The sequence below is a fragment of the Aythya fuligula genome, chromosome 24 (assembly GCF_009819795.1).
Source record: "Aythya fuligula isolate bAytFul2 chromosome 24, bAytFul2.pri, whole genome shotgun sequence".
In the NCBI taxonomy this organism is placed as follows: Eukaryota; Metazoa; Chordata; class Aves; order Anseriformes; family Anatidae; genus Aythya; species Aythya fuligula.
Window position 1 is genome coordinate 965,827 of NC_045582.1, and position 26,664 is coordinate 992,490.

At 64.8% G+C, this 26,664-nt stretch overlaps 6 protein-coding genes, 1 long non-coding RNA gene and 5 other non-coding genes across 13 annotated transcripts; 1 reads left to right on the forward strand and 11 right to left on the reverse strand.

Annotated features, from left to right (window-relative positions):
• Nucleotides 1-542: 542 nt before the first annotated feature.
• On the reverse strand, nt 543-2,900 carry LOC116498497. Its single transcript, XR_004254185.1, has 3 exons — nt 2,783-2,900; nt 2,312-2,405; nt 543-1,251 (listed from the first exon to the last, which is right to left on the reverse strand). It is a non-coding gene; the product is annotated as an uncharacterized LOC116498497 (long non-coding RNA).
• TRNAC-GCA lies at nt 1,065-1,136 on the reverse strand. The gene has a single exon. It is a non-coding gene; the product is annotated as a tRNA-Cys (tRNA).
• TRNAC-GCA lies at nt 1,375-1,446 on the reverse strand. The gene has a single exon. It is a non-coding gene; the product is annotated as a tRNA-Cys (tRNA).
• On the reverse strand, nt 1,837-1,908 carry TRNAC-GCA. Its single transcript has one exon. It is a non-coding gene; the product is annotated as a tRNA-Cys (tRNA).
• TRNAC-GCA lies at nt 2,140-2,211 on the reverse strand. The gene has a single exon. It is a non-coding gene; the product is annotated as a tRNA-Cys (tRNA).
• TRNAC-GCA lies at nt 2,486-2,557 on the reverse strand. Its single transcript has one exon. It is a non-coding gene; the product is annotated as a tRNA-Cys (tRNA).
• A 1,501-nt stretch (nt 2,901-4,401) lies between the features above and the next one.
• Nucleotides 4,402-6,919, forward strand: PSMC3IP (PSMC3 interacting protein). 2 transcript variants are annotated; one of them, XM_032202718.1, is made up of 8 exons: nt 4,402-4,448; nt 4,534-4,637; nt 4,715-4,804; nt 4,891-5,002; nt 5,104-5,249; nt 5,707-5,760; nt 6,234-6,293; nt 6,378-6,919. In XM_032202718.1, exons 1-8 carry the CDS (start codon nt 4,415-4,417, stop codon nt 6,435-6,437), a joined length of 660 nt encoding a protein of 219 aa, XP_032058609.1. In that variant the 5' UTR covers nt 4,402-4,414; the 3' UTR covers nt 6,438-6,919. The 2 variants fall into 2 exon arrangements, with proteins under 2 accessions (XP_032058609.1, XP_032058610.1); XM_032202719.1 differs by having other exon boundaries at nt 4,402-4,445.
• Nucleotides 6,920-7,136: 217 nt separating this feature from the next.
• On the reverse strand, nt 7,137-11,488 carry MLX (MAX dimerization protein MLX). The gene is made up of 8 exons (XM_032202679.1): nt 11,433-11,488; nt 10,897-10,933; nt 10,671-10,760; nt 10,197-10,303; nt 9,802-9,901; nt 9,471-9,570; nt 8,971-9,172; nt 7,137-8,598 (listed from the first exon to the last, which is right to left on the reverse strand). The coding sequence occupies exons 1-8, from the start codon at nt 11,475-11,477 to the stop codon at nt 8,542-8,544; spliced, it is 738 nt and encodes a 245-aa protein (XP_032058570.1). The 5' UTR covers nt 11,478-11,488; the 3' UTR covers nt 7,137-8,541.
• An 882-nt stretch (nt 11,489-12,370) lies between these two features.
• On the reverse strand, nt 12,371-14,416 carry LOC116498258 (coenzyme Q-binding protein COQ10 homolog B, mitochondrial-like). The gene is made up of 5 exons (XM_032202504.1): nt 14,386-14,416; nt 13,477-13,810; nt 13,194-13,383; nt 12,767-12,868; nt 12,371-12,662 (listed from the first exon to the last, which is right to left on the reverse strand). The coding sequence occupies exons 1-5, from the start codon at nt 14,414-14,416 to the stop codon at nt 12,501-12,503; spliced, it is 819 nt and encodes a 272-aa protein (XP_032058395.1). The 3' UTR covers nt 12,371-12,500.
• On the reverse strand, nt 14,237-18,892 carry COASY (Coenzyme A synthase). The gene is made up of 10 exons (XM_032202505.1): nt 18,865-18,892; nt 18,220-18,642; nt 17,602-17,816; nt 17,389-17,520; nt 16,739-16,928; nt 16,382-16,446; nt 15,810-15,894; nt 15,322-15,419; nt 15,099-15,245; nt 14,237-14,668 (listed from the first exon to the last, which is right to left on the reverse strand). Exons 1-10 carry the CDS (start codon nt 18,890-18,892, stop codon nt 14,597-14,599), a joined length of 1,455 nt encoding a protein of 484 aa, XP_032058396.1. The 3' UTR covers nt 14,237-14,596.
• A 550-nt stretch (nt 18,893-19,442) lies between these two features.
• HSD17B1 (hydroxysteroid 17-beta dehydrogenase 1) lies at nt 19,443-21,137 on the reverse strand. Its single transcript, XM_032202921.1, has 6 exons — nt 21,038-21,137; nt 20,719-20,880; nt 20,320-20,499; nt 20,142-20,235; nt 19,868-20,051; nt 19,443-19,613 (listed from the first exon to the last, which is right to left on the reverse strand). The coding sequence occupies exons 1-6, from the start codon at nt 21,132-21,134 to the stop codon at nt 19,443-19,445; spliced, it is 888 nt and encodes a 295-aa protein (XP_032058812.1). The 5' UTR covers nt 21,135-21,137.
• An 866-nt stretch (nt 21,138-22,003) lies between these two features.
• Nucleotides 22,004-25,733, reverse strand: NAGLU (N-acetyl-alpha-glucosaminidase). Its single transcript, XM_032202796.1, has 6 exons — nt 25,345-25,733; nt 24,452-24,599; nt 24,221-24,367; nt 23,991-24,076; nt 23,570-23,826; nt 22,004-23,471 (listed from the first exon to the last, which is right to left on the reverse strand). Exons 1-6 carry the CDS (start codon nt 25,731-25,733, stop codon nt 22,255-22,257), a joined length of 2,244 nt encoding a protein of 747 aa, XP_032058687.1. The 3' UTR covers nt 22,004-22,254.
• Between the last annotated feature and the right edge of the window lie 931 nt (nt 25,734-26,664).

Consider the following 26,664-nt stretch of genomic DNA (forward strand, 5'->3'; position numbering starts at 1 on the left):
CGTCACTTCCGCCGCGCCGCTGATGGCGGAAGGAAACGGAAGAGCAGGGCCCGGCCTTAGGAACCCTCCCGGGGCCGGTTCTGCCCGCGGCGGGATTCGAACCCGGGTCCTCCCGGCTCCCAGCCCGGCGCCCTGCCCCGGAGCCACGCGCGCCCGCGGCGGCTGGGGCGTGGCGCATGGGGGAGCGCGGCTGCCCGCGGGGCCGAAGGTCCCGGGTTCGAGTCCCCCCAGGGGCGGGAGCCAGCGCCCGGCTGCGTTAATCCCGGCTTCCTCCAAGCCGTGGTGGTCGGTGTTTATCTCGGTTACTGCTCCGTCTGTATCGCCTCAGGCGCTTGTGTGTAAAGCAAAAAGCCAGGAGGAATAGGAAGGTGTGGGCTGCTGTTGTGGTGTAAAGCTGGCAGGGAGCTGGGAACCACGCGGCTGCTTCCAGCTTGCTCTGCCCCGGTGGGACGGGGAGGAGAACCCGACAGGGAACAATGCGAGAAGTCAGGGGTTGTAATAAATACAATGGTTTATTAGGTACAGCACAAGCTGTGCCCACAAACAAAGCAAAACGAGGAATGAATCCAGCCTTTCCCATCAGCTGGCAGGCGTTCAGCCACTTCCAGTGGCTCATCGCTTCCACGGCTCATCAAACACGATGGCATTTGGCTGCCCAAGAAGCTCCCGATGTTGTCACCCCCCTCCTTTACCCCAGCTTTTATTGCACGGCATCAGATGGTACAGAGTATTTCCTTGGCCAGTGTGGGGCAGCTGTCTTGGTCTGTGCCCCCCTCCTGGCTTGTTCATTCCCAGCCTTCTCCCAGCAGGGCAGCAGGAGAAGAAGAGTCCTCGGTTCTGGGTGAGCACTGCTTTGCAGCAACTAAAACATTATCACTACTGTTTTCATCAAAAATCCAAACCACAGCATCATACAAGCCTTAACTAATAAAATTAGTTCTCTCCCAGCTGAAACCATGACAGATTGGCAAAAGAATGTGAAGTAACCTCTAAAACCTCTGGGGAATAAGAAGGTCTCTCCCTATTCTGTCTGTAAAGAAGAGAGGATGGAAAAGGAGGTAAAGAGGGGGCACCTGGAGTTGAACCAGGGACCTCTTGATCTGCAGTCAAATGCTCTACCACTGAGCTATACCCCCTGGAGTGACACCTGCACCAGGTGGTTTTAAAAGCAGTTACACACAGCCAGTGTCTGACCACAGGTTAAGATTCATCAACTTGGCAGCAGCCTGGACGGAGTAATGGACATCATTTCTGCAAAGAGATACTACAGAGAATTACATCTCACACAAAAACACACAGACAGCACAGAGCTGCTTGGAGCAGAAGCCCTGAACTCTCCTAAGCAAAAGGCAGGTTGAAAAAGACAATAAAAAGAGGGGGCACCTGGAGTTGAACCAGGGACCTCTTGATCTGCAGTCAAATGCTCTGCCACTGAGCTATACCCCCTTGGGTAGCAACCAGAAAGGTGCAGGAAAAAAAAACAACAACAACAACAACAAAAACAAAAATCACAGAGAGCTCAGTTGTTTTTTTTATTTGACAGACTCCTTTGCATTAAAATGCGCATGCCAAAGTATATTCAGAGAATCAATACAGGAGACAAAGTATAGAATGACTGCAGTCTCTTGGCTGATCAAAATAACTCCTACAGCCCAGAAGGCAGCATCGTGCCTTTGCTTAGTCACTGACACGCATACAAATTTGGCTGAGTTTTTAGATTAATGCTCTGTCCTGGGTTTGGTTCAGAGACCAGCCCTTTGGCCAAACAGTAGCTCACAGGATCTAAAAATGAGGCAAACACCTCATCCTTTTTCCTGAAAAAAGCACAATAAAAAGAGGGGGCACCTGGAGTTGAACCAGGGACCTCTTGATCTGCAGTCAAATGCTCTGCCACTGAGCTATACCCCCTGGAGTGACACCTGCACCAGGTGGTTTTAAAAACATTTATACACAGCCAGTGTCTGACCACGGGTTAAGATTCATCACCCCGACAGCAGCCTGGACAGGGCAGTGGACATAACTTCTGCAAAGTGTTACTATAGAAAATTGCAAACTTAGACAAAAACAGCGCAGGGCAACTCAGAGCAGAAGCCCTGAGCTTTCCTGGGCCACAAGCTGGTTGAAAAAGACAAGAAAAAGAGGGGGCACCTGGAGTTGAACCAGGGACCTCTTGATCTGCAGTCAAATGCTCTACCACTGAGCTATACCCCCTGTGGCAGCCTCCTCCACGGCTGGAAGTTTTCCGCTCATTCCAAACAATTCCAGCACATCAACAAATTGCTCCCAGCACAAAAAACACTGAAGGAAATACCTCTCTGCTCACAACCTCCACGCTGCCAGTCCTCTTCTCCTGTCAATCTTCTTCTTGCTGCCTGGCTACCGCCACATCTGCCAGAGGATGTTCCCTGCAGAGAGTTCAGGGGAAAGCAGTCAACTGAGAAGCCCCAGATGGACCTTTTGGGGGCAAAAAGAGGAGGAAAAGGGGAGGGGGCACCCGGATTTGAACCGGGGACCTCTTGATCTGCAGTCAAATGCTCTACCCCTGAGCTATACCCCCACCTGGGCAGCACCTGCTGCATTCCAGGCCTTGTGTTCACAGCACCTGCGGCACGGCTCCCGCAGGAATTCCCTCTCCTTGGCCTCCTCCCAGCCTCACCAGCCCCAGGCCTCGCACCACACCTGCTCACAGGCTCCTGGGGGACATGCCAACCACTTCCCACCTTGTTTTCTCTTACAGCACCTCGTGATGGAGTAGGAAAACAGAATGCTCAGAAACACCAACCTCAGGAGGCCTCCGAAGGCGCTCGGCCGTGCCCCTGTGTGCTCAGGGCCTCACCCAAACCTGGCAGGGAGCAGCTCTGGTGCTGCCCGCGGCCTCGCTGCCTTCCTCACTGACTGTCCAGAGGCTGCAGGGAAGGGAAACGCCGACACCCGGAGCCTTGCCGCAGCCTTCCAGCCAGGCCGGGCCCTGTGAGGAGGAGCACAAACGTTTTATTTAGCACCAGGCAGACATCAAAGGCTGCGGGGTAAAATAATTCACCCCAGAGGTAACGCGCCACAGGCAGGGAGCGCCGGGACGTGTAATTAAGGTAATGAAGCAAAGGAATAATGAATTATAAGCGGGGATAACGAGCTGTAGGTGCAGAGACCGAGCTGTGCCCTCCCCCACCCCACAGGCCCATGCACCCGGTGCCGGGCCCACCTCTCCCCGCCGCCCGTTAACGGCCGGGCCCCCCCCAGCCCCGCTCCAGGCCTCCGGTACCGGCCGGATCCCACCCGACCGCGGCTCCCGGAGCAGGCGGGGGGCGGCTGCCGGTACCGGGGCCCGGGGCTGGGGTCCGGGACCCGGGGTTCCGCCTCCGCCCCCCCCGGTGCCCCCGGTCCCGGTCTCCACCGCCGTCGCTAGGCCCCGGGCCGTGGCGCCGTTTGATGACGTCACTTCCGGCGCGCCGCTGAGGGGGACCCCGGGGAGCAGCGGGGGCGGCGCTGGGGCCGGAGCGGGGAGATCCCAACGGGAGCCTTGGGGACACCGGGACGGCCCCGGGGGCCTTTACGTAATCCCACAGGACGCAGGACTCTGCGCCTCCTCCCTTTCCAAACAACCCTAACCGGAACAATAACCCTAAACCTGACCCTAATCGTAACTGTAATGACCCTAAGCAAAACCCTAACCCAAACCCTAAACCTCATGACCCTAAAGACCCAAACCCTAAAGCGAACCCTAACTATAACCCTAATGACCCTAACCCTAATCCTACTGACACTAACTCTAACCTTAACCCTAATTCTAACTCTAACCCGAACCCTAACCTTACCCCAACCCTAATGACCTTAACCCTGACCCTAACCTTAACCCTAACTCTAACCCTAACTCAAACCCTAACCTTAACACTAACCCTAATAACCCCAACTCTAAGCCTAACGACCCTAACCCTAACCTTAACCCTAACCTTAATGACCCTAACCCTAATGACCCTGACCCTAACGACACTAACCCTAACCTGAACCCTAACCTGAACCCTAACCTGAACCCTAACCAAATGACAGAGCTAACCCTAACCCAAACCCTAACCCTAATGGCAGAGCTAACCCGAACCCTAATGACCTTAACCCTAACCAGGGCCCTGGACACTTTCCATCTGCTCCCAATGGAATCCTTTGGGTAGACCTGAGCTCCCTCGGGAGCATCGACGCCCCCCCCCCCAATACACACACACCACGTGACCCGGACCCTGCTCTCAAACAACCCGCGCACCCCCGCCCCTCCCATTTATGGGCGTGGCTTCGCGTCTCTCATCCAATCACCGCCCTTCCCTCTTCTTCCCTCCCGCTCCGATTGGCTGCAATCGTCGGGGGTGGTTCGCTCGCCGCGCCGGAAGCGCGTCATTTGGTCGGCGGGCGGCGGAGGAGGAGGATGAGCAAGGGGCGGGAGGGCCCTGCGGCGGGTGGTGAGGGCCGGCGGGGCCGGGGGGCTCCCGGCGGGCTCCCGGCGGGGCTGGGGCCGCCCGCGGTGACCGCGCCGCTGTCCCCCAGGAGCCGCCGCCGTCCTGCTGCGGTACCTGCGGGAGCAGAACCGCCCCTACAGCGCCCAGGACGTTTTCGGGAACCTGCAGCGGGAGCACGGGCTGGGCAAGGCGGTGAGCGGGCCGGGCCGGGCCTGGCTGGGCCTAGCGGGGCGGGGAGCGGGGCCTTGCTGACCGCCCGCCTCCCTCAGGCCGTGGTGAAGGCGCTGGAGCAGCTGGCCCAGCAGGGCCGCATCCGCGAGAAGGTGTACGGCAAGCAGAAGGTTTATTTCGCCGACCAGGTGAGCTCCGGGCCGGCCCCAGCCCTGCCCCAGCCCCCCCCCCTCCAGCCCCGCTGAGCTCCTGCTGCTTCCCTCCCCCCTTCCAGGAGCAGCTCCCGGCCGCCAGCGATGAGGAGCTGCGAGGGCTGGACGGGGAGATCGCGGCGCTGTCGGCTCAGCTGCAGGCTCTGCAGCAGGGCTGCCGGCAGATGGAAGCGGGTGAGGGCTCCCGGTACGGCCCCGGTGCTGGCCGTGGGCTGCGGGGCTGGGTGGCTGGGAGCCGGCTGCTGGTCCTGCCGGTGATCGGCGTTGCCTTGCAGAGCTGAGGGAGCTGAGCGGCTCCATGACGACGCCCGAGATGGCCCGGGAGGTCGAGGAGCTGAGGAAGGACTGCGCCGGTTATGCGGACAAGCTGGAGAGGATCAAGTCTGCCACCAACCACGTCACGCTGGAGGAAAAAGAGAAGGTGAAGAGGGGCTGGGGCTGAGCAGGGGGCACACAGCAGGGCCCAGGTTGGGGCCAGATGTACCAAACCCTTGGCTGGGTTACCCTGCTCCCGGCCTAGCTCACCCCAGGATGCCAGAGGTTGGTGTTGGGCCCAAGCTGCTCCTGTGTGAGCTCTGCGCACACATCTTGGAAATGTGTCCCTTAGACATATCTTGAAGTAGCCTGAGCTCTTTTTTCCTTGCAAGCCTTCGCTTCAGGCAGTCACTGGGCACTTTATCAATTCAACCTGTCCCTCTCCTGAGCGCAGTTCATGTCCCTGTAAGGGCTTGGAGTTGCTCCTGCTGCCCGAAACCCCTCTGGCCATAGCCCAGATGTACGACGTCCTTGGAACCAGACCTTTCCCAGCTTTGGGCTTACAGAGGCTCCGCAGGGCGGCTCCTGGCTGGGTTGTTCTCACTTTGCCTTGCTCTTGGCAGGTGTGCAGTGAGCAGAGGCTGTACTGTAAGGAGTGGAGGAAGAGGAAGCGGATGGTAAGGCTCTGCAGTGAACACAGGGTGGGTGGGCAGCTCTGGTGGGGGGAACAGTGGCAGTGACAGTCCCACAGTGACAGTGGTGCCTGTAGGGGACAGGCACAGTCGGCAGAATTGCTTGGCAAGCGTTCTGTGAGCTGTGACACAGACTGGGGGGACTTCAGGCAAACCCTGTGACTATTAAAGGTGCTCTGTGCTCACTGCCGAGCGCCGCCTGGGCTTGGTAAGGACTAACGTGCATCAAAGCCTCTGGGAAAGGCCGTGTCACTGAAATACCCGAGTAAGAAACGTCTTTGAATATTGTTTTTTCTTGTGGAAACAAAAGGAATGCTCCTTGAATCAGAAAGAGCAGTTTCCACCTTTCCCTGAGCTGTGCTGGCTCTGACACCCCCTGCGGGCCAGTCCCAGGCAGCTGCAGCAGAGGCTGGGAGTCAGCCCTGAGCCTGACCTGAGGGCTTTCTCTGTCCTGCCAGGCGACCGAGCTGCTTGACGCCATCCTGGAGGGGTACCCCAAAAGCAAGAAGCAGTTCTTTGTAAGTCCCAGCGCCCGGCTCTGCCCCGGGAGGGCTGTGCCAGCAGCTCCCATCCTGCCCCGAGCCCCTTTTGTCCTCACACAGGAGGAGGTTGGCATCGAGACGGACGAGGACCACAATGTCACCCTGCCTGCAGCCGTGTGAGGTGCTGAGGGAGGCCTTCACTTCAGGGAACAGAACGTGCTGATGGAACTCAGCTGCTGTTTTGGGCTGTTTTTTTTTTTTTTTTTTTGGTCTTGTCCTGCATCTTTTGTATGCGTTTGTTTTAAGTACTTTGCCCCTGGAAGGGTTGTTGGAACGATTAACTCAGCACTGAGCCCTTTCCCTTTCTCCCTTGCCAAGGGAATGCCATTTTTTTTCCTTACTTTCAGCCCAGTGTCCTGTTGAGGGCCGGTGTCTTCACCGGGCTGTGGCCAGGAAGCTGTAACTGCCCTGGTTTGGAGGCTCTGGTGGTGTAGCAAGAAGAGGAAGTGAGTGCCTGGTACAGGTGAACGAACTGGGTTTGGTGGGGGCTGCAGAGCCCCAGCAGGAGTTCAGCAAACTGAAAGGCAGGGGGCGGCTTCCCAGGGGGTGCACGGAGCTGTACACAGACTAGGATTCATTAAACACCGTGCTTTTGTTCCAGACGTGCTTTGGTGTGGTGTCTTCTGTGTTCAGAGTGCTGCAGGGCCTCCCTTGGGTGCAGCTCCCCTGCCTGGGGGGGAAGGTGAGAGCCAGGAGGGTGCTGCTGCCCTGAAAGCTGAGCCAGAAACTGCGTGTCCAGCTCTTACCTGCTCCAGGGAAAGGCTCCGGGACCCCAGCCACAAGAACTCAAAGCAGAGATGTCATTAAAACATTCAGCACAATTTATTTCATTACTTCTCGTCATAGAAAAATAACAGCAGGTCTGTAAAAACCCCCGTCCTCCTCGCAAGGTGGGGGGCTGCTTCTGGCAGAGGCTCTCAGCCCCCGGCAGCGTTTTCCTTCCTCACCAAGCAACCCCTCCAGGGACACGGCTGCCCCACGTTACCAACTCCAGGCATCACCCCCAGGCTCAGCTCCTCGGGGGCTTCCACTGCTTTGTATTGAAAAGAACACCCAAAAAAAGGGGGCTGGGGAAGAATCTCGTATAAAAATTAATCCCCAGTAGGGTTCCTCTCGAGTCAGGTAGGAGCAACTTAAACAAGCTCAAGCTGCAGCATCCCGACCAACAACGTGGAGCTGAGAAACAGCATTACAGGGGGAAAACCACCCTAAAATAGCTGCTGGAGGGGTAGCAAGAAGGTGATGAGTGAGACCGGACCCTGCTGCAGGTGTTGCTGCTGTGGAGGGGGTCCAAAAACCCCCAGAGCAGCAAACGGCTCCTGCATTGCTCCACCCCCTCTGTGGGGGCTGCAGCGTGCAGCACGGTCACTGTCCCAGCAAGGATCTGTCTGCAAAGCTGACACCGAGAGGGCTTCACAATGATTTCAGTGATTTATAAAATAAAATCAAGGCTGGTTACGCGTATATACGTATAAAAAAAAAATCCTATGGTTCTAAGGAGGAGCAGTGAGAGCTCCCGGCAGCGCGGGGCTGCGGCTACTGCACTACTTCCCTGGTCAGCACGGCCACGTCACGACCTGAAGCGCGATGAAGCCAGGCACATCTCAACGAGCACAAGCAGGAGAAGACTGCAAAGAAAGTTTGCTCCCTTCTGGGCTTTTACGGCTACAAAGAGAGGTCAGGACAGCGAGGCTCCCCCGGCTGCTCCCCGCGAGCACGGCCCTGGCAGTGAGGGGCTGATCCTTCCTGCAGCTCCCCAAAGCATCTCCGCAAGCCCAGGACAGCCTCTTGCCCTCCTAAGAGCTGCTTCGGAGGGAGGGAGGGAGAGCCCGCAGCTGTGGAACCCTCCTAATTTGTGTCACAACAGCTTTTAGCATGCCTGCTTTTTTCATTTCCCAGGGGCAGAAGGGTTTTTAGCCCAGCCTGTTATGGAGCAGAGCTGTCCTGCCAGCCCGGCTGTGGCTGTGGAGAGTCAGTGGCCCAGGCAAACCCAACCACCACGCGCCTGCCTGAGCTAAGGACTCTCTGCTGGCTGCCAAGACAAATTCAAAACACTTTTTTTTCCTTTTTCCCTTTGCTAAGTCCCTAGAAGTACTTGGTAACGTCAGCTGTGACGGTACCTGTGGAGCAGAGATGCGCGCACAGCCTCGTTTTGGTTTTGCAGTCACAATAAATAAATGGAGAAGCTTCAGGAACAGCCCCGAAGCTGCTGGTGAGGGAAGGCTCAGTACAGCTGGCTCTTCAGTTGGTGCAGGACCCCGATGACGATGTCCCGGAGCGTCTGGGGCAGAGAGGAGACCGAGTCAGTTGTTGCAGGGGAGGAGCAGCCCTTCCCCAGCGAGCTGCTCCTGCTAAAATCCCCATCAGGAGGCACACACGGTGCATGGAAGCGATCACCCCTCCGTGGTCCTGGGCTGCATGGCCTCAGCACAACGAGGACCTGCTCTGCCTCCGTGCCTCACCCCCCTCAATGGCTTCTTAACTCCCCGCAAACTTTTGGGTGTCTTAAGGACATGGTGGGAAGGGGCAGGACCCCTCCTGAACTGTTTTAAGGGGCCGGCTTCCAGCCCGGCAGCTGGAGGTGGGATCTTACAGTCACGGAACCGTTAGGACTGGAGAAGCCCCTCCTGGCTCGCCCGGTGCCCGTGCTCACCTGGGGCTTGCAGTGCTCCTCGATCCAGCTGAAGACGCAGGCCGAGAGCTCTTGGAAGCTGGTGACTGAGATGGAGGCGTTGAAGGACTGGAAGAGGGAATCCATGACGCCTTGGAAAACGTTGAACTTCATCTGGTCGGAGATCTGGTCCTTCCCCTCGTTCGGGTTGTCCTGGTGAGCTTTCACGATCTGCTCGTAGTTCCTGCAACCAGCCAGGAGCCCGCGGGTGAATAAACTCTGGGCAGCTGCAGCCTCCCGGCCACCGGGAGCAGATCCATTTTCAGACTCAGATCCACCTCACGCTCAACTCCACCAGCTGGCCTGAGCCAGAGCCGAGCTAACGAGCCCCTAACGAGGAGGGATGCCAGCGGGGAGGCGCAGGATTGGTACCCCGGGTGCTGGGCTGCCTGGGGAGCGCTGGGAGCACCACAGGAGCCTCGCAAGGACGGGGGAGAAAAGCAGCAGGAAGGAGAGGGCGGCGAGCGCGCAGCTTTGCTTACACTTTCATGATCTTCAGGGCCATCACTTCTTTCCTGAGGATAGAAACTTCCTCTTCTTGCTTCTTCTTTTCCTTGTGCAGGAACTGGATGTAGTCGATGGCTGAGCAACAAAACACAGCGCGAGGCGTTGGGAGCACGCACGGCCCCCCGAGACCCCCAGGGCAGCAGCAGACCCGAACCTGGGCACCACCAGCTCCTGGTGGCCCCAACTCTCCCGTGGGTCAGCACCCGGCTTCCCCTGACCACAAGATCCGCCCCCCCCCCGAGCTGTTGCAGGGTGTTTTGGGGTTTGGGAGCACCTTTTTACTCTCCCTCCCCCCTCAGGACTCACTTTTCTGGAGGACGATGGCCTTGCTCAGCTTCTGGGAGCCGATGGAGAAGTCCTGCTGCTGGCAGGTGGGGACGATGGCCTGCAAGTCGTCGTAGCCTTTCTGCGGGAGAAGCAGAGCCCCGCGTTTGGGGCGTGGGGTCACACACCCCACCCCACCCAGGGCTCACACGCAGGGTTTGGGGTGTCCAGATCTGCTGTGGTTTCACACGGGGCCAAACCCCAGCTCCCACCATGCAGCCAGATGGAGCCAAGGCGGCTCCTGGCACACGTAGGGCTCAGGGGAGTAAACACAGCAGCAAAAAAAAAAAGGGAAAAGGGCACAAAAAGCAGGGTTCTGAGCGCCACAGGGCCCCAGGAAGCGGTGAGCCACCACGTTCCCATGGCCTCGGGGTTACCTTGATGGCATCTCGCCTCTTCTGCTCCGCCTGCGTGTGCGCCCGCCTGCGCTGGTCCTTGTAGGACTCCTTGTAGGGCTCCTGGTGGTAGTCGCTGTCCTCATCATCTGCGGGGCGACAAAAAAATGTGAGCACGTGAGGGGGGGGCTCAAGCTGGGCCCCTTCCTCCCGCAGCTCTGCCACGGCCCCCAGGACAGTTTGGGGACACCCGCGGGGCAACTTGGGGACAACCCTAGGGCACCCCTGGCTCTCTCCACATGGGGCCAGGCAGCGGGCAGGGGGATGAAGGGAACGACCCGGGGACAGACCCCAAAACCCACCTGTGATGGGGACAGAGGAGGGAATAACTGGGGGACAGACCCCAAAACCCACCCATAATGGGAATGGAGGAGACAATGACCAGGAGATGGACCCCAAAACCCAACTGTAGGGATCAGAAGAGGCAATGACCGGGGGCCTGCCCCCAAAACCCACCCGTGTTGGGGACGGACGAGGCGCTGGTGGAGCCGATGCTGTTGGCACGGGACACGACGCTCCCCTTGCGGGCGCAGTCCCCGAGCAGCGCTGCGGGCGGGCAGGCGGCCGGTGAGGGGCGAGGGGCGGCCACGGGCCCCCTCCCCTCTCCCCGCCGCCGCCCCCCCGAGTCCCGGGGAGCCCCGGGCCGGGTCCGGCCGCAGCCCCGAGCCCCGGCGGCACCTACCCGAGTCCAGGCCGTTGTCACCGTAGGCGGCGTCCACCTTGGGGCGGCGGGGAGAAGGCGGCGGTCAGCGCAACCGGGCACAACGGGACCCGACCGGGCCCAACCGGGCCGAACCGGGACCCAACCGGGCTCAAGAGGACCCAACCGGGACCTAACAGGGACCCAACCGGACCCCAACCGGGCCCAAACGAGACCCAACCGGGACGAAAAGGGTTCAACGGGGATCAACTGAGCCGAACCGGGCTCAACCGGGACCCAACCGGGATGAACCGGGACCAAATGGGACCCAATTGGGCTCAACCAGGACTTAACCAGGACCCAACCAGGACGAACCAGGCTCAACCGGGCCCAACCGGGCCCCCTCGACCAGGCCCAACCGGGCCCTACCGGGCTCAACCGGACCCAACCGGGCCCCCTGGACCTTTGCCCTCCACCCCTCACCTTGACCTTCACCCCCCCGCAGCCCCTCCCCGGGATGCCCGTGCCCGGTGCCCGGTGCCCGGTTCCCGGTGCCCCCCCCCTCCTCCCGTTCTCACCTTGCCCCACGAGTCCTCGGCCGCGGCCCCGGGCGGCTCCGCCATCTTCCGCCCGCCCCGGTCACGTGCCCGCCGCGGGGGCTGATGGGAAATGCAGTCCCGAGGAGCCGCCAGGGGGCGCCCGGACGGGACTGGGGGCGGGAGGGGGCGGGGCCGGGGGAAGGGGGGCGGGGCCGGGTCGCTGCCCGGTGCTTGCGTAACGGCGCTGACGTCACTGTGACGCAATGGGCGCCGGGCCCGGGGCAGAGGCCGTCGGCCGCGGCCTTCCCTCGGCCCTGACCCCGGGAACGGCCGGGGGGGGGGCGGCGGGGGCGGGGCGGGGACGGGGACGGGAATGGGACGGGGATGGGACAGGGACAGGAACGGGACAGGGACAGGGGACAGCACAGGGACGGGGATGGGATGGGGATGGGATGGGGATGGGGACAGGGATGGGACAGGGGCAGCACAGGGATGGGGACAGGGACAGGGATGGGGATGGGATGGGGACAGCACAGAGATGGGACAGGAACAGGGACAGCATGGGGACGGGATGGGGACATTAAGGGGGTGGGGATGGGATGGGGGCAGGGGTAGCACGGGGACACAGATGGGACAAGGATGGGCTGCAGCACAGGGACAGGGACAGGGACAGCAAGGGGATGGGGACAGGGACAGTACAGGCATGGGGGGCAGGATGGGGACAGGAAGGGGATAGGGACGGGATGGGGACAGCAAGGGGATGGAGATGAGACAGGGACAGGGGTAGCATGGGGACAGAGATGGGACAGGGATGGGGTGCAGCATGGGGACAGGGATGGGGACAGCAAGGGGACAAGGGGCAGCACAGGGATGGGGGCCACACGGGAAGAAAGAACAGTCCCGAGCCAGTCCGTGCCCCACGTTTTATTGCCCAAACACCACAAACAGAGCGGCCACACAGCCTGCGGCCACTTGGTCCTGGTGTCGACAGCGTTCAACAGGAGCGGGGCTTACAAAAAACAATAAATTATCTCCGGGGTGGTTAAATAGCCATAAATAAAATAGGGGGAGGCCCTCAGCGGGGCTGGGGGCAGGGTCCGGCCGAGCTCAGGCCCGGCGCGCTGCTCGCTGTGCGGGGCGGGCGGCAGCCTGCGGCCCGAAGAGCTCCCGCGCCCGGCCCTCGAAGGCGGCCACCATCTGCTTGGCCACCTCGTCCAGGAAGAGCCCGGCCAGCCGGGAGTGCAGCGCCGAGCGGAACTCGAAGGAGACCTGGCAGGAGGCGGAGAGGTGCTGGGGAGGCTCGGGGGGACGCAGCGGGGCCGGCAGCCCCCTGCCCCCAAAGCCTGTCCCGGCCCCCGGTGCTGTAAACTCACCGAGAAATCCAGCGAGCAGCTGTCCGTCCGTCCCGGCAGCCCTGGCCCGAAGCGCCACAGCGTCTCCAGGTGCCTGAAGAGCCGGCAGTCGCTGCTCACCGCCTGCGGGAGGGCAAAAAAGGTGCTGGGTGCCCAGGCACCGCGCACCCAGCACCGGGCAGAGCGGCAGAAATGGCCCCAAGTGCCAAGCAGGGGACTTGCGGGCAGGACACGGGGCTGCTGGAGCGGTTTTAGGGCAGGGGGAGTGTTGCTGGGGGGCAGCTTTCCTTCCACAGGAGCAGTTTGGGGTCTCCGGATCCGGGGTGCATCACAGCCCCTCGCCCCCGGTGCCCCCTGCCCCCAGCTTTTCCCCCCCACATGGATCTGCTGAGCCCCAACACCCGGATGCAAACCCCAAACCCAAGCAGGGGGGGACACCACGGCTTACCCGGATCTGCCGTGACCCCAGGGACACCTCGGAGAGGTACCGCTCCTGGAGGGGGGGGAAGCCGACCTCGAGCTCGGCCCGCAGCACGTGGCCGCGGCGGGACAGCACGGCCGAGCGGCGGCACCACGGCACGAAGAGCCGGTAGTCCCCGACGTTGGCCACCAGCTCGTACATCTGCTGCGCCGAATATCTGGGGGGGGGGAGGCAAAAATACAGCTCAGCACCAGCACCTCGCACCCGCCCGGTAACCGGGTGCCCCCCCCCCCTCCGGTACCGAACTCACCCCAGGACGCGCTGCTCCCGGTACCCGGTGGCACCGGAGCCCACCAGGCTGAGGAACGGCCGCGCTGGCTGCACCGGCTGCGGGCACGGGGAGCGGTGGGCAGCGGGGCACCTGGAGAGGATAAAAAGGGGGTCAGAAAACCGGAGCTGTTGCCCCCTCGGTGCTCTGCACCGACCCCGGTCCCGGTGTCCCGGTGCCCTGGGGTCCCGGTGCTGGTGTCTCACCGGGCAGCAGCCCCGAGCAGCGTCCGCCCGCACCCGGCCATGGCTCGGCTCTGCTCTGCGCGGCCCCGTGCCCTGTGCCGGTACCGGGGCGGGACAGCCCCGGGTGCCCGCTGATATCACGGGGGAGCGCCGGGGGCGGGACCGGGAGCCCCGCCCCCCCCCCGCCCCGTACTCGGACCGGGACCGGGACCAGCACCGGGACCGGCACCGGGACTGGCACCGGGACCAGCACCGGGACCCTCCGGGGCTCCCAAACCGCTCCCGGTGGAGCCACCCCCGGTGTAACGGGAACGGAGAGGGGGGAGCCCCAGGATGAGGGCACCGGGACCAGCACCGGGAACAGGGCAGAGCCCCGAGCAGCCCCGGCCGTGGGCTGGTGGCACCGGGGGGACACTGTCCGGTGGCACCGGGGGACATCCCGGTGGGTTGCAGCCCCTCTCCGAGCAGGGAAGAAGCCCCCGGGGTGGCGGCGGTGGTGGGGGCAGCCCCCGGGGGGGGAACGGCTGAAAAAGGGGACAAAAACACCCCACAGACACTGCCGAGGAAAACTGCTCTTTAACTGGCACAGCGGGACGGGCTCACAGTGCCCAGGGCCTGTCCCCAGCCCTGGGGGTTTGGGGGGGGGCTTCAGGCGGTGCCCCCCGCTCTCAGGACGTGCAGCGGGGGGGGGCTCAGCCCTTTTGACCCAAGGCACTGCCGCAGCGATTCCAGCTCATTCCCACTCCTGGGGTCACGGTGTCCGGCGGCTTCAGCAGGGCAGGGGGCTCCCGGCCCCTCTGCGGGGTGAGGACGCAGCATGGGGGGGGGTCAGCCCCAGCCCCTCCGCACCCGTTTCACGGACGGTGCCCTCGCCCCACGTCCCGGCGCTGCTCGATGCTCGGTGTCCCGCGGGGCCGTTAGCGGGACGGCGATCCGGCCGCGGGTGCGTGGCTCAGGCGCTGCTGCAGGAGCTCCCAGGCCTTCTCCACCTGCCAGGGAACGGCTGTCAGGGGGGGAGGAACCCCACGAGAAGGGCTCCCAAACCTTCTGCCCCCTTCCCTGCTCCATTCCCAACCCTGAACGTGAGGAAGGACTTTACCGAAAGGGCTGAGAGGATTGGGATGGGCTGCCCGGGGAGGTGCTGCAGTCCCCAGCCCTGCAGGGCTTTAAAGGATGTTTAGGTGTAGAGCTCGGTGATGTGGGTTAGTGCAGGGGTGTTAGGTTAAAAATTTGGACTGGGGGATCCTGGAGGTCCCCTCCAACCCCAACAATTCAGGGATTGTGTGAACTCATCCCTCATCCCACACCACATCAGCCTCGCGGTGAGCCCCAGCACGCAGCCCTCCATCCCCATCCCAGTCTGGGGTCCCCCCCTCGCCACCCCGGGGACAAAGCCCGGCTTGGTGGCCGGCAGCTCACCTGCTTGCGGGTGACTTCGGGCTCCCACAGCGTGCACAGCACCACCTGCGACTGCTCCACGCGCTGGCTGTCGCTCATCTGGCTCCACAGCCGGCTGCGAGCAGCCTCCTGGCTCAGCCCGTCCCTGTCCATGATGCGCTTCACAGCCTGGGGGGAGCACAGGGGGGGACACTCAGGGGCTCGAGGAGGGGGCAGAGGGGATCAGCAGAAGGGCAGCACCCACCTCCTCCTCGGGGATGACGGCTGTCCACACCTCGTGCACCATCTCCTGCCAGCCGGCCTCCAGCAGCACGGCAGCGTCCAGCACGCACACGGCTTTTCCTGCAGAGCAAGGCCATCGCTCGTCGTTCCCAGCCGGGCAGGGCACCACGAGCGCTCCTCGGGCTGCTTTCGGGGGCTGCGTTTGCCCAAATGCCCCGTATCAGGGGGTTCAGGTGCCCCCTGCACACCCCAAGCCGATGCCTGCAGCCAAACGCCCGTCAAGCCCCCCCCGGAGCCGGGAAGGTTTTGCTCCCGGAGGTTCCACCACAAACAAATTCGGGCTGTTTCGGAGCAGGAAGCACAGCAGCAGCAGTGAAAATCCCCAGCCAAAAAAGCAGGGGCTGAGCACGGGAAATCCTCACGGTGCTGCCCAGAGCAGCGGAATCCCTGGGGAGGGGGGACTTGGAGCACAGCACAGGGCTGAACGCCCCGTTCGCACGCCCCGGTTACCTTGAGCATCGGCTTCCCCGATCTCCTTCCTGACCAGCCGGGCGATCTCAGGCCACACGATGTCCGTGAGGCTCTTCAGCCGCTCCTGGAAGGGAAGCACAGCGGGGTTCAGAGCTCCTGGGGGGCCAACGAGGGACCTGCCAGCCCCCGAGGGACCCTCAGGAGGAGCCTGGGCTGCGGCAGCGCCAGCGAGCGGGGGCTCCCGTGCAGCTGCGGGGTCACCGAGCCCCACTTGCCACGGGTCCAAGTCCCCTGACGGCCAGAGGGCACGGGTGACGTGCACGGCGAGGCTTCAGCTCAGCACTGGGTGAAGGACAGAGGGAAGCAGGGCTTGGGAAGCAGCAGCAGCAGCTGCCAAGGGTGCCGGGGGCACGTCCTGCACGGCCGCTGACGCGGTGACGGAGAAGTGATCCCCGTGTCCTGCCCTCGCCGTGCGGCACTGCCCGCCAGCACGCTGCCAGGAATAGGGCCAGGAGCTCAAAGGGCTGCGAAGCAAAAAGCCCCCGGCACAGACGCAGAGACAGCTCTTGGCTCGGGAGATTAAATATTGACACTCCCCGCGCCGCTTTTACCTGGTTTCCAAACACTTTGGCCCCGAGGACCTTCCTGTTAATCGTCCCGTCTTCGCTCAGGATCTCTGCAAGGCAGGAGGGGAAGGTGTTTGGGACGGGATGAGCCCCACTGATGCCCCCGTGGTAAGATGAGGCCCACGGGGCAGAGCAGGACTTCAGCACAGGACCCCAAAGGGCCCCACGGTGCGGGACCGGACCCGGGATCTCCTTATCATACTCCAGAAAGGGACGGACACACAGCAGCTCAGCCCAGAGCCCCAAACCAGCCCCTTGAAAGCAGCTCCGATGCAGGGCACAGAGGATTTGGGGAAAACTTTGCCCCTTTGGGACCACCCAGCCGTCCCCAGGGACCCCTACCTGTCCCAAACGCCGCCAGCACCCGCTCGTAGGCAGGGCCCCCGGGGAGGTAGACGGCGTGGCCCAGCTTGTCGGCGTCGATGAGGAAGGCTCCGAGCTGCCCCAGGAGCCTGGCGATGGAGGTTTTGCCGCTCCCGGTGCCTCCGGTCAGGCCGATCACGTAGGGGCGAGGCGGCAAAGTGGGGGCTTCCTGCGGGGACGGGGGCTGCCGTCAGGCTGGGGGGTGGCACACAAGGGTCCCACGGGCGTCGTGGCAGCTCCCGGCCCTGCGGAGCGGGGCCCTGTCCTTCCCTGGGGCTGGGATGTGCCGAAGGCAGGCAGGCAGACCCCCAAATGTCCCCTCTGTGGCAGGGGACGGGCTGGCTCCAGCACCCCAGGCTGCCATCCCTGCGGCTCCCCGACTTCACGAGGGCATCGAGCTTTCACCCCGCAACTCACCCAAATTGGTGACCCCATTTGAGACCCCAAAACCCTGACCATTGCCTGCTTTCTGCCCCATATTTCACCCAGACCTGCTCCGGGAGTTCAGGACAGGAGCACCAGGGGCATCTTTAGGGACATTTCCCAAAGCCAGCAGCGGGGTCCAGCCCACTCTTGGGTCCCACAGACCCCCGGCACCATCACAACCCCTCCGAGCGTCCCCCCCTCACCCGCGGGGGCCGCAGCAGCGTCCCGAGCAGCCTCTGCCGCAGGCTGGAGGAGCTGATCTTCTCCTCCTCGTTCCGGCCGTGCTCGGGGTCTTTGATCAGCTGAATCTCAAAGAGCTCCAGCGCAGCGAGCCCCTGCCGGGACAAGGAGCCCACTGAGCCGCCGGCAGCCCCGGCGGCGGGGCCGGGAGGTCTCAGCCCCCTCCCCAAAATTACGTTCTCGAGTCTCTTCTTGTTCACGGCCTCCCCTCCCTTGCGCGTCTCCTCGCTGACCACGATGCAGCGCAGCTCGGGGTCGGTGACGGCGGGGCCGTAGGGGTCGCCCAGGGGCACGATGTCATACAGCACCCGGGGCTGCACGTCCGCCAGGAACTCGCGCAGCTTGGCGGCCCGCAGCTCGTAGGGCTCGATCAGCTCCTTCAGCACCTTGTCTGCGGGGCACGGGGAGGGCGCGGGGGCTGAGCGCGGGGCCGCAACGCGATGGAGAATGGGAAGGGAGAGAGGGAGAGGAACCGGCCCTGGGGTTTTGGGGGCCTGCCTTCTCCAAAGCCCCGCTCCTGGTGGGTCTCCTGCTGTCACCCCAAATCCCGGTGGGGCTCCTGCTGTCACCCTACCCGCGGTGGCACTGGGGTGCAGGGACACTGGGGTGCAGACCCCTCGACCCCCTTCCCACCAGCCTCCCCCCAAGCCCCTCCAGGCTTCCCAGGGCAAACTCCGCAGCCCCTCTCCCCACCACCCCCAGACCTCCACCACGACCCTCTCCCACCTCCCCTACCCCCGGGGCCGTCCCCCCCCCTGTCCCCAGCAGCCCGGTGCCACCCCCGCAGCACTCACGGCGGAGCAGCTCCCCGTCCGCCACCCCGACCAGGAGCCTCCTCCGGGCCAGGAGGCAGCAGGCGCTGAGCAGCAGGCGGTGGGCACCGTGCAGCCGGTCGAAGGTGCCCCCCACCACCACGTCGGGGTAAGCGGGCAGCTCCCCCTCGGTGCCCTCGGGGGCAACCCGGGGACCGTCGGGGCCGCCCAGCAGCAGGGTGGGCAAGCCGGGGGGGCAACCGTAAGCGGCGGCCGCCAGCTGCCGGAGCCCGAAGCTCACCGGGTCCTCGTCGCCGCCCCCCCCGTCGGCCAGCAGGACGCGGGGCGGCTCCGCCAGCCGGTGCCCGTGACCCAGCAGGACGCGCACGTCCAGCCCCCGGTGCGCCGCCGCCGCCGAGTAGAGGGCGGCCAAAGCCCGGAGCAAAACCGGAGCCGGCGGAGGGGCTGCGGGGAGCGGCGCGGAGCCCCCCAGGAGCAGCCCCGGCTGCAGGTGCACGTAGAGCGGCCCCGCCACCAGCCCCGCCGCCGCCGCCAGCGCAGCCGCCGCCCGGCCCGGTACCGAGCCCAGCGGGGCCGTCAGCACCAGCAGCCCCGACGGGAACGGCGCCATGGCCCCGCCGGAAAGACAGAGCCCGCCCGGAACGCGTCACCGGACCGCCCCGGCACCGCCCCGGTAGCGGAGCGAGGTCGGCATCGCCGCCCCCGGGGGGGTTTCGGGGCGCCGGAGGGGACGGGAGGGATGCGGGCAACAGGAGGGAGCCCCGGGGCTGCGAGCTGCAGGCTCGGTGCCTCCCGTTAAAGGCTCGGTGCTGCTCGCCCGGCCCCGGTGCTGCCCGCTGGGGGCTCGGTCCCGGCTGCCCGCCCGCCCCACTGCTGTGTCCTGCAGCCCCAGGACTGCCCACCGGACCCCACTGGCTCAAAGACCCCCGGTAGTGCCTGCTGGAGCCCTGGTACCAGTCCCTAAAACAGCCCCAAACTGGCTGCCCAGCCCCAGTACCAGCTGCCCAGTCCCAGTATCACCCCCTTTATCCCCCATGACCCCACTCCAGCCATCCCACTACCCCCACTGGTTCCCCAGTCCCACCCTCCCAGCGCAGGCGATGCCCACCACCCACCCCCCCACACCCCCCACCCTGCCCCACAAACAGTGGGGCCGGAGCCGGAGCCGTGCGGCAGCAGCAGGGGTTTATTGCTGGCACCGAGGGACCCATCCCCTGCCATCGGTGCTCTGCGGGTGTCGGTGCTCAGGGCTGGTCCCCGCCATCATCACCGGGGCCGAAGACGAAGTCGTGCATGGCCCGCACGTAGTCGGAGCCGTCGGGGCTGGCCAGCTTCAGGCGCGCCAGCGGGGCGAAGAGCTGGGTGGTGGCACAGCGCAGGGGTGGGCAGGGGGTGCTGATGGCCTCCAGGAACACCTGGCACCGCACAGGGCTCAGCACCGGCCCCGAGCCCCCAACCCATCCCATATCCCCATCCCATCCCATGTCCCCATCCCATATCCCTATCTTATCCCATATCCCCATCCCATCCCATATCCCCATCCTGTCCCATCCCATCCCATATCCCCATCCCATCCCATCTCCTCATCCTGTCCCATCCCATCCCATATCCCCATCCCATCCCGTCCCATCCCATCCCATATCCCCATCCCATCCCATCCCCATCCCACCTGCAGCACCTCCTCCACCTCCTGGGCCGCGTCGCGGAAGAGGCCGTGGCAGTGCCGCAGGTACCGGCGGTAGAGGCTCCGTGTGTCGTGGTCCAGCCCCTGCAGCTCGCTGCCCTCGGGGTCCGCTCGCTGCAGGTTCTGCAGGAAGCCCGTGTTGACCGGCCCGCACTCCACCAGCGTCACGCTGCGGGAAGGAGCAGCCCCACAGGGGGGGAGCCATCAGCCCCCAGCCCCAAGCTTCGCGCCCCTTCCCTGCGCCGCCGCCGGCACTCACTGGATGTTGAAGGGCCGCAGGACGATGGCCAGGCTCTCGCACAGCCCCTCCACGGCGAATTTGCTGGCACAGTACACGGAATTGAAGGGCACCCCTTGGGGCAGAGCGGTGCTTTGAGAGCTGGGCTCCCCCCCCCCAAGCCAGCACAGCTCACACCCCCTCCCCATGCAGTGCCCACCTTGCAGCCCCCCGATGCTGCCGGTGACCATGATCCTGCCGGCCCTGCGGCGCTTCATGGCGGGCAGGAAGGCCTGGATGGTGCGGATGGCCCCGAAGAGGTTCACCTCGAACACCGTCCTCATGGCCTGCTCGGAGCACGTCTCCAGGGGGCCCATCAGGCCCACCCCCGCGTTGCACACTGCCGGGGCACGGCCCCCGTCAGCCGGGCACCCCCAGCACCGGGGTGGCAGATCGGGGACGGGGACACAGGCACCAAACCCCCTCCCTCCTCCCTACACCCCCAACCCCATGCTTAGGGCTGCAGCACCCCCCGGCCCCACGCAGGACCACTGTGGCTCATCCTATTATTTGGCACCCGGTCCCGGCTGATGCCCAGGGGGGGTGTTGAGAGCCGTACCCAGCACGTCCAGCCGCTGCCCCTGCACCCGCTGCGCGGCGGCGGCCAGCGAGCGCGGGTCGGTGACGTCCAACTGCAGCAGCTCCAGCGTTTCGGGGCAGCCACCCCCAAACCTCTCCCGCAGCCGCTCGCTCTTGGCCAGGTCGCGCATGGTGGCGAACACTGGGGGAGAAAACGGGGCCGCGGGGCAGCGCTGCCGCCCCAGGGACCGGCGGGGGGAGAACCCCTCAGTGCCGGGACCCCCTCGGTGCCGGGATCCCCATGGTGCTGGGACCCCCGTGGTGCCAGGACCCCCTATGGCACAGCGTCGCCCCTTTACCTTTGAACCTGCGAGCAGAATCGGCTGCCAGGCGGGCGGCCAGCCCCAGCCCGATGCCCGAGGAGCAGCCGGTGATCAGCACCGTGGTTTGCTCCATGGGCACCGCGGCAATGCCGGGCCCCGGGGGGGCTGCGCTGTTTAAAAGGGCCGGGCAGGGGGCCCATCCCTCCCTCCTTCCCTCCGTGTTTTGTCTCTCTGCTTATCTCAAGGCCCCTCCACCTGCCTCCCTCTGCCTTGATGCTGGTTCAGCTGCTGAGATAAAGACCCCGCGGCAGAGCCAGGGAAGAGGCACAGGGGGCACGAGGGGAAGGCAGCCCCGGAGCTCCACACCAGCCGGGGACAGCCCCGAGCAGCAGCCCCGCAGCTGACCGTGCTTTTTTCCTCCTCGGGGAAAAAAAAAATCTCATCTGCGAGCTGCTCCCTTGCCAAAATTCAAATAAATTGCAGGCTGGGGAGAAGCGGAGGAGCCCGACAGCACTCAGTGTCCAAGCCTTTAATAGCTCTGCAGGTTTCAGCCCCCACCCTGCCTGGGGCCAGAGTGACCCACGGCCACGCAGCCTTGGCCCGAGCCCCAGCAAGGGGATGAAAAGGCACAGAAAGAGCCCGGCCCGAGGAGCCCGGCCCCAGCATCACCGCAGAAATCTCTGCCAAGGCTCCTTCAGTGCCACGGGCACCAAGCACAGCAGGGGCTGCGCTGAGGCCGACGGCCCCACAAGGAGGGGAGCCGGGGGGACACGAGCCATGGGGCAAGGCTGGCTCCCTGCTGCTTGGCCAGGGGCAGGCGCTCGGTGGGGACGTGCCAGCCCCTCTGTCCGTCTGTCCTCTGTCCGTCTGCACCGTCCCAGGTCCCAGCGAGCAGCCAGCAGGGCAGCAGAGCGCTGCCTCCTTGCTCCGTGCCGTGGGGCGGCTCAGCTCCAGTGGGGCAGGCGTGGGGCAGCCAGGAGGGGCCGTCAGGGCTGAGCACGGTGCAGCAGCGGTCCCTGGGGCACAGCCAGCCCCACAGCCGCCTGCCAGCCCCCTCCGGGGCTCGTCCTGCCCATGCAGAGCACGCAGCCTGGTCCCAGCGGGGCTCTGCGCCTTCATTCCAGCACCACCGGGACGCGGCGATCGGGGAGGGACGCGGCGATCAGGCGAGGAGCTGCAGGAGCCTCGACGCGTGAGGACGCGGGGTCTCTGCCCTCCCTCCTGGGGAAGGCTCCGAGAGGCACGGCCCCAAATCACGCTGGCCCAGCCTGGCTCCGCTTCATGGCCCCGGGGTAGTATTTGAGGAAAAGCTTCCTGGAGATCTCCAGCGCGTCGCCGACGGGCGCGGTAGGGTACCGCTTCTTGTTGTAGATGAAGCCCCTCTCCACCTGGAAAACGGCCTGGTTGAACTGCTCCTGGTGGAAGGGGCTGCCCGAGTTGAGGCTCTCCACCAGGAGAGAGACGAAGAGGCTCCAGCGCACGCCGTAATAATCCAGCACCAGCCCCCCCAGCTGCTTGTTGGCGTAATCCAGGATGTTCCCGCTCGGTCCCCAGAGCGTCAGCTGGTTGCGGGCGTTCATCTCGTACAGCTCGGCCTCCCGGTCGCTCGTGGCCGCGGCGCGGGCGCTCTCCAGCCAGCGGCCCAGGAGGAAGAGGCGGTGGCTGGAGAGGAGGCTGTCGAGCTCGGGCAGCAGGTCGTACACCAGCACCCCGCCGGCCGTCAGCAGCTCCGGCAGCGCGCGGCTCTGGAAAGCGCCGCGGATGCTCAGGTAGTAATCGGCCACCAGCTGCTGCACCGCCTGGCGGGTGACATCCACCAGGTCGTAGCGGTAGGTGAGGCTGGAGCCCAGCGCGGTGCCGGCGCTCAGCAGCAGCCTCCAAGCCTCGTAGACGTCGCTGGCGTTGTACCAGAGCTGGGTGTCCATGTGCAGGGACGGGCGGCGCACCAGCGGGCTGTGGTTGTGGTTGACGCAGACGCCCGTGCAGTTGTAGGCGCTGCGGAGGAGCAGGCGCCAGGCGGAGGAGGCGGCGGCGTTGGCGGCGCCGTAGCGGCGCTGGGCGTAGCGGGACACCCAGGAGGGGAGGTCGAGGGGCTCGTGGCGCCAGCCCAGCTCGTTCATCAGCTCGTACACCACGTCGTTCTGCTCGATGCCCTCGGGCGCCAGCCCGGTGCCCACCATGGTGGAGTTGGGGAAGCGGCGAGCCTCGAAGGGGCCGCGGTTGATGGACTCCACGGTGCCGAAGAGGCCGTGGTTGCCGCCGAAGTTGTGCAGCATGCACCAGATGAAGGGCTGCCCGTAGAAGGACTCCGTCCACGGGTAGACGGGCTTGGACTCGGCAAAGAGGTCGAGGACGATCATCCTGCCCAGGGGCACGCCGTGCAGCAGCGCCCGCACCTGCGCCGGCTGCCAGAAGTCCGGCTGGTGCTGGAAGAGCCAGCCCTGCATCAGCCACAGCGCCTCAGGGTCGGCTGGGGACGGAGACACGGGGTGAGGCACGGGGAGCACCCCCGGACCCCACCGCCACCCTCTTCCGCGGTGCCACCAGGCGGCCCCGGCCCCGACCCACCTCCCGTCATCGACCTGAAGACGGCGTTGCTGACCCTCGAGAGGTAAGCGGGGTCGGAGGACAGCGGGCTCATCTCGTTGAAGGTGTCGGCGCTGTAGATGTGGTCGGTGCCGAACTCCTTGATCAGCTCCTTCAGGAAGAGGGTGCCGATCACCTGGAACATGGGGTCCTCGGGGTCCAGCAGGTAGGGGCAGGAGTAGGTGCAATTAAAGTGGCTCCAGCCCCCGAGGCGAGTGGCGTTCACACGCGGGAAGACCCTGAGCCGGAGGGCAGGGACGGGGATCAGGAGCAGGATGGGACCGCACGCTGCAGGGGAGCCCCCAGGGGCACCCGGTGCTGCCCAAAGGTGGGACCCAGAGCCAGGACCCGCCGGGCAGGGAGCTCAAGGACCTGTGGGGTCTGCGGGCACAGCCGCACGTACCGGAGAACCCCCTGTGGCACATGGCCCGCGAAGGCCGGCAGCACCGTGATCATCCCCAGCGAGCGCATCCTCTCCACGACCCTGTACTGGGAGAGAGGAAGAGGAGGGAGGAAGAAGAGCAACAGGAGAGGAGCCCCGGGCCCTACAAGGGGTCTTTGGGCACCCGGGGAAAGGAGCCTGCACCCAGCACCACCCCAGCAGGGCGAAGCAGGACAAGCCCCCCCCGGTACCTGCAGATAGAGCTGCTTGAGGTGCCAGGAGCGCGGCAGCGGCCCTGCCCAGCCGTGGAGGTTCCCCAGGCGGTTCCACGCCAGGAACGCCGGCCCCGTGAAGTAGGCGTCGATCTCCGACTGGTTCAGACCCAGGGACAGGTAGACCTGCGGGCAGCCCGGCCGTCAGCTCCCCCCCCCCTTTGCCTGACGCCCACCACGGCCCCCTCCCCGGCCCCGGGGGTACCCCACCCGCTGCCAGACGAGCTCCTGCCCCATGAAGGCCAGCGCCAGGTTGATGCCGCTCAGCGCCATCCAGTCGATCTCCCGCTCCCAGCGCGCCCAGTCCCACCAGGCGTAGGAGTAGCTCTGGGTGCAGACGTTCTGGTAGTAGCGGTACCTACAATAGAAGGACCGGGGGTGGGTGGGTGGGGGGGTGGGGGGGGGCACCCCGCTGCCTCCCCCGTTACATAAGGTTGAGCGCCTTTTGTCCCGGGCTAACGAGCTGTGAGCGGTGCCCGGCTCCGTGCCCGAGCTGGCACAGACCGTGGCACGGATGGCACCAGCGGAGCCCACCCTGTACGGACGTCAGCAGCACCGGGGGGGGGGGGGAGCCGGGACACGAACAGAGCCCCCCGGGTGCCCCCGTACCCAGGGTGTTAACGGAGCCCCAAGGCCCCCGCACGCCGGCAGCACCCGGTGCGTTAAGGGAGCTCCGTGCATCGGTAGCGCTTGGGGAGCCCGGTGTGGTAACGGAGCCCCCGGTCCCCCCCTTGCATTAACGGAGCCCCCGGTACCCCCCCCATACCGGCAGCACCGGGGAGCCCGGTGCATTAACGGAGCCCCCAGCACCCGGTGCATTAACGGAGCCGCTGATACCCCCACGGACCGGCAGCACCGGGGAGCCCGGTGTGTTAACGGAGCCCCCGGTACCCCCCGTGCAACTTCAGCACTCAGGGCAGTAACGGAGCCCCCGAGCACCGGTAGCACCGGGGAGCCTGCTGCAGGAACGGAGCCCCCGAGACCCCCCAGCACCCGGTACATTACCGGGATCACCCCCCCGGTGCCCTCCGCACCGCCAGCCCCGTGCCCGCCCCGTCCCGTCCCCTCCCGCCCCGTCCCGTCCCGGTGCTCGGTCCCGGTACCGGTTGGGGGTGGCCGCGCGGATCTCGGCCGGTACCCGCGGCAGGGGCTCGGGCAGGCGGAGCTGAGCCCCGGCCCACGAGAGGTGGCAGCCGCAGAAGTCCCGCAGGTAGCGGTAGAGCCCGGCGGCGGCCGCCACGCCGCTGGAACCGGTCACGGCCACGGCCACGGCGGCACCGGGAGGCGACAGCAGGCGGTAGGCGTCGGGGCCGCCCGCCGCCAGCCTCCCGTCCACCGACAGAGCCACGGCGGAGGCCGCCCGGGGGCCCAGGAGGCGCCGAGCCAGGGCCCGCACCGCCGCCTCCTGCCGCCGCTCCGGGACCGGGACCGGGGCCCGAACCGGCACCGCCAGCAGCGCCGCCAGCGCCGCCACCCGCAGCGGCCCCGCCATGGTCCCGCTGCCTCGCCCTGAGCGACGTGCCGCTCCGCCAATCAGCGCCGAGGCCCCGCCCCTCAGCCGGCGGCGCGGCCAATGTGGAGGAAGGGGGTGGGGTGTGGCCGAGGGGGTGGGCGTGGTTATGGGGTGGGGGGTGGGGTCGCGGCAGTGGGAGTGGTCAGGGGGTTGGGCGTGGTGGTAGCGGTGGGCGTGGTCATGGGAATGGGCGTGGTCAGAGTGTTAGACATCTTAGTGGGAGTGGGCGTGGTCACTGGAGTGGGCGTGGTCACGGGGGTTGGGAGTGGTCAGAGGGATTGGGCGAGGTCTAGTAGAGGGCGTGGTTACTTGAAGTGGGCGTGGTCACGGTGGTGGGAGGGGTCGGGGTACTGGGTGGTGGCAGTGGGCGTGGCCACGATAGGGCGTGGTCACAGCTGTGGGCGTGGTCACGGCGGTGAGGGCGGGCATTAGGTTTAGGCTTAGGGTCAGGTTTCGGGTTAGGGTTATTGTTAGGGTTAGCGTTAGGCGTTAGGGGTAGGGTGTGCATGGCTATGGTTATGGCTAGGATCAGGGTCAGGCTTAGGGTTTGGTTTAGGGTTAGGGTTAGGGTAAGGGTTAGGTTTAGGGTTAGGGTTACCTCCACCATTATACTTAGGGTTATGTTTAGGGTTAGGGTTAGGTTTCAGATTCAGGTTTATGGTTAGGGTTAAGGTTAGGGTTAGATTAGGGCTTGGTGTTAGACCTCAGGCTAGGACTAGGGTTAGAGTAATTGTTAGGGTTAATGTTAGGGTTAGGGTCAGGGTCAGGATTAGGTTTAGGGCTGGGGTTAGGGTTAGGTTTCAGGTTAGAGCTAGGTTTAGGGTTAGGTTTAGGCTGACGTTTAGTTTTAGAGTTACGGATATTGGTGTTTGAAAAGACAGAATGCGCAGAGTCCTGTTACGTGTGGGAC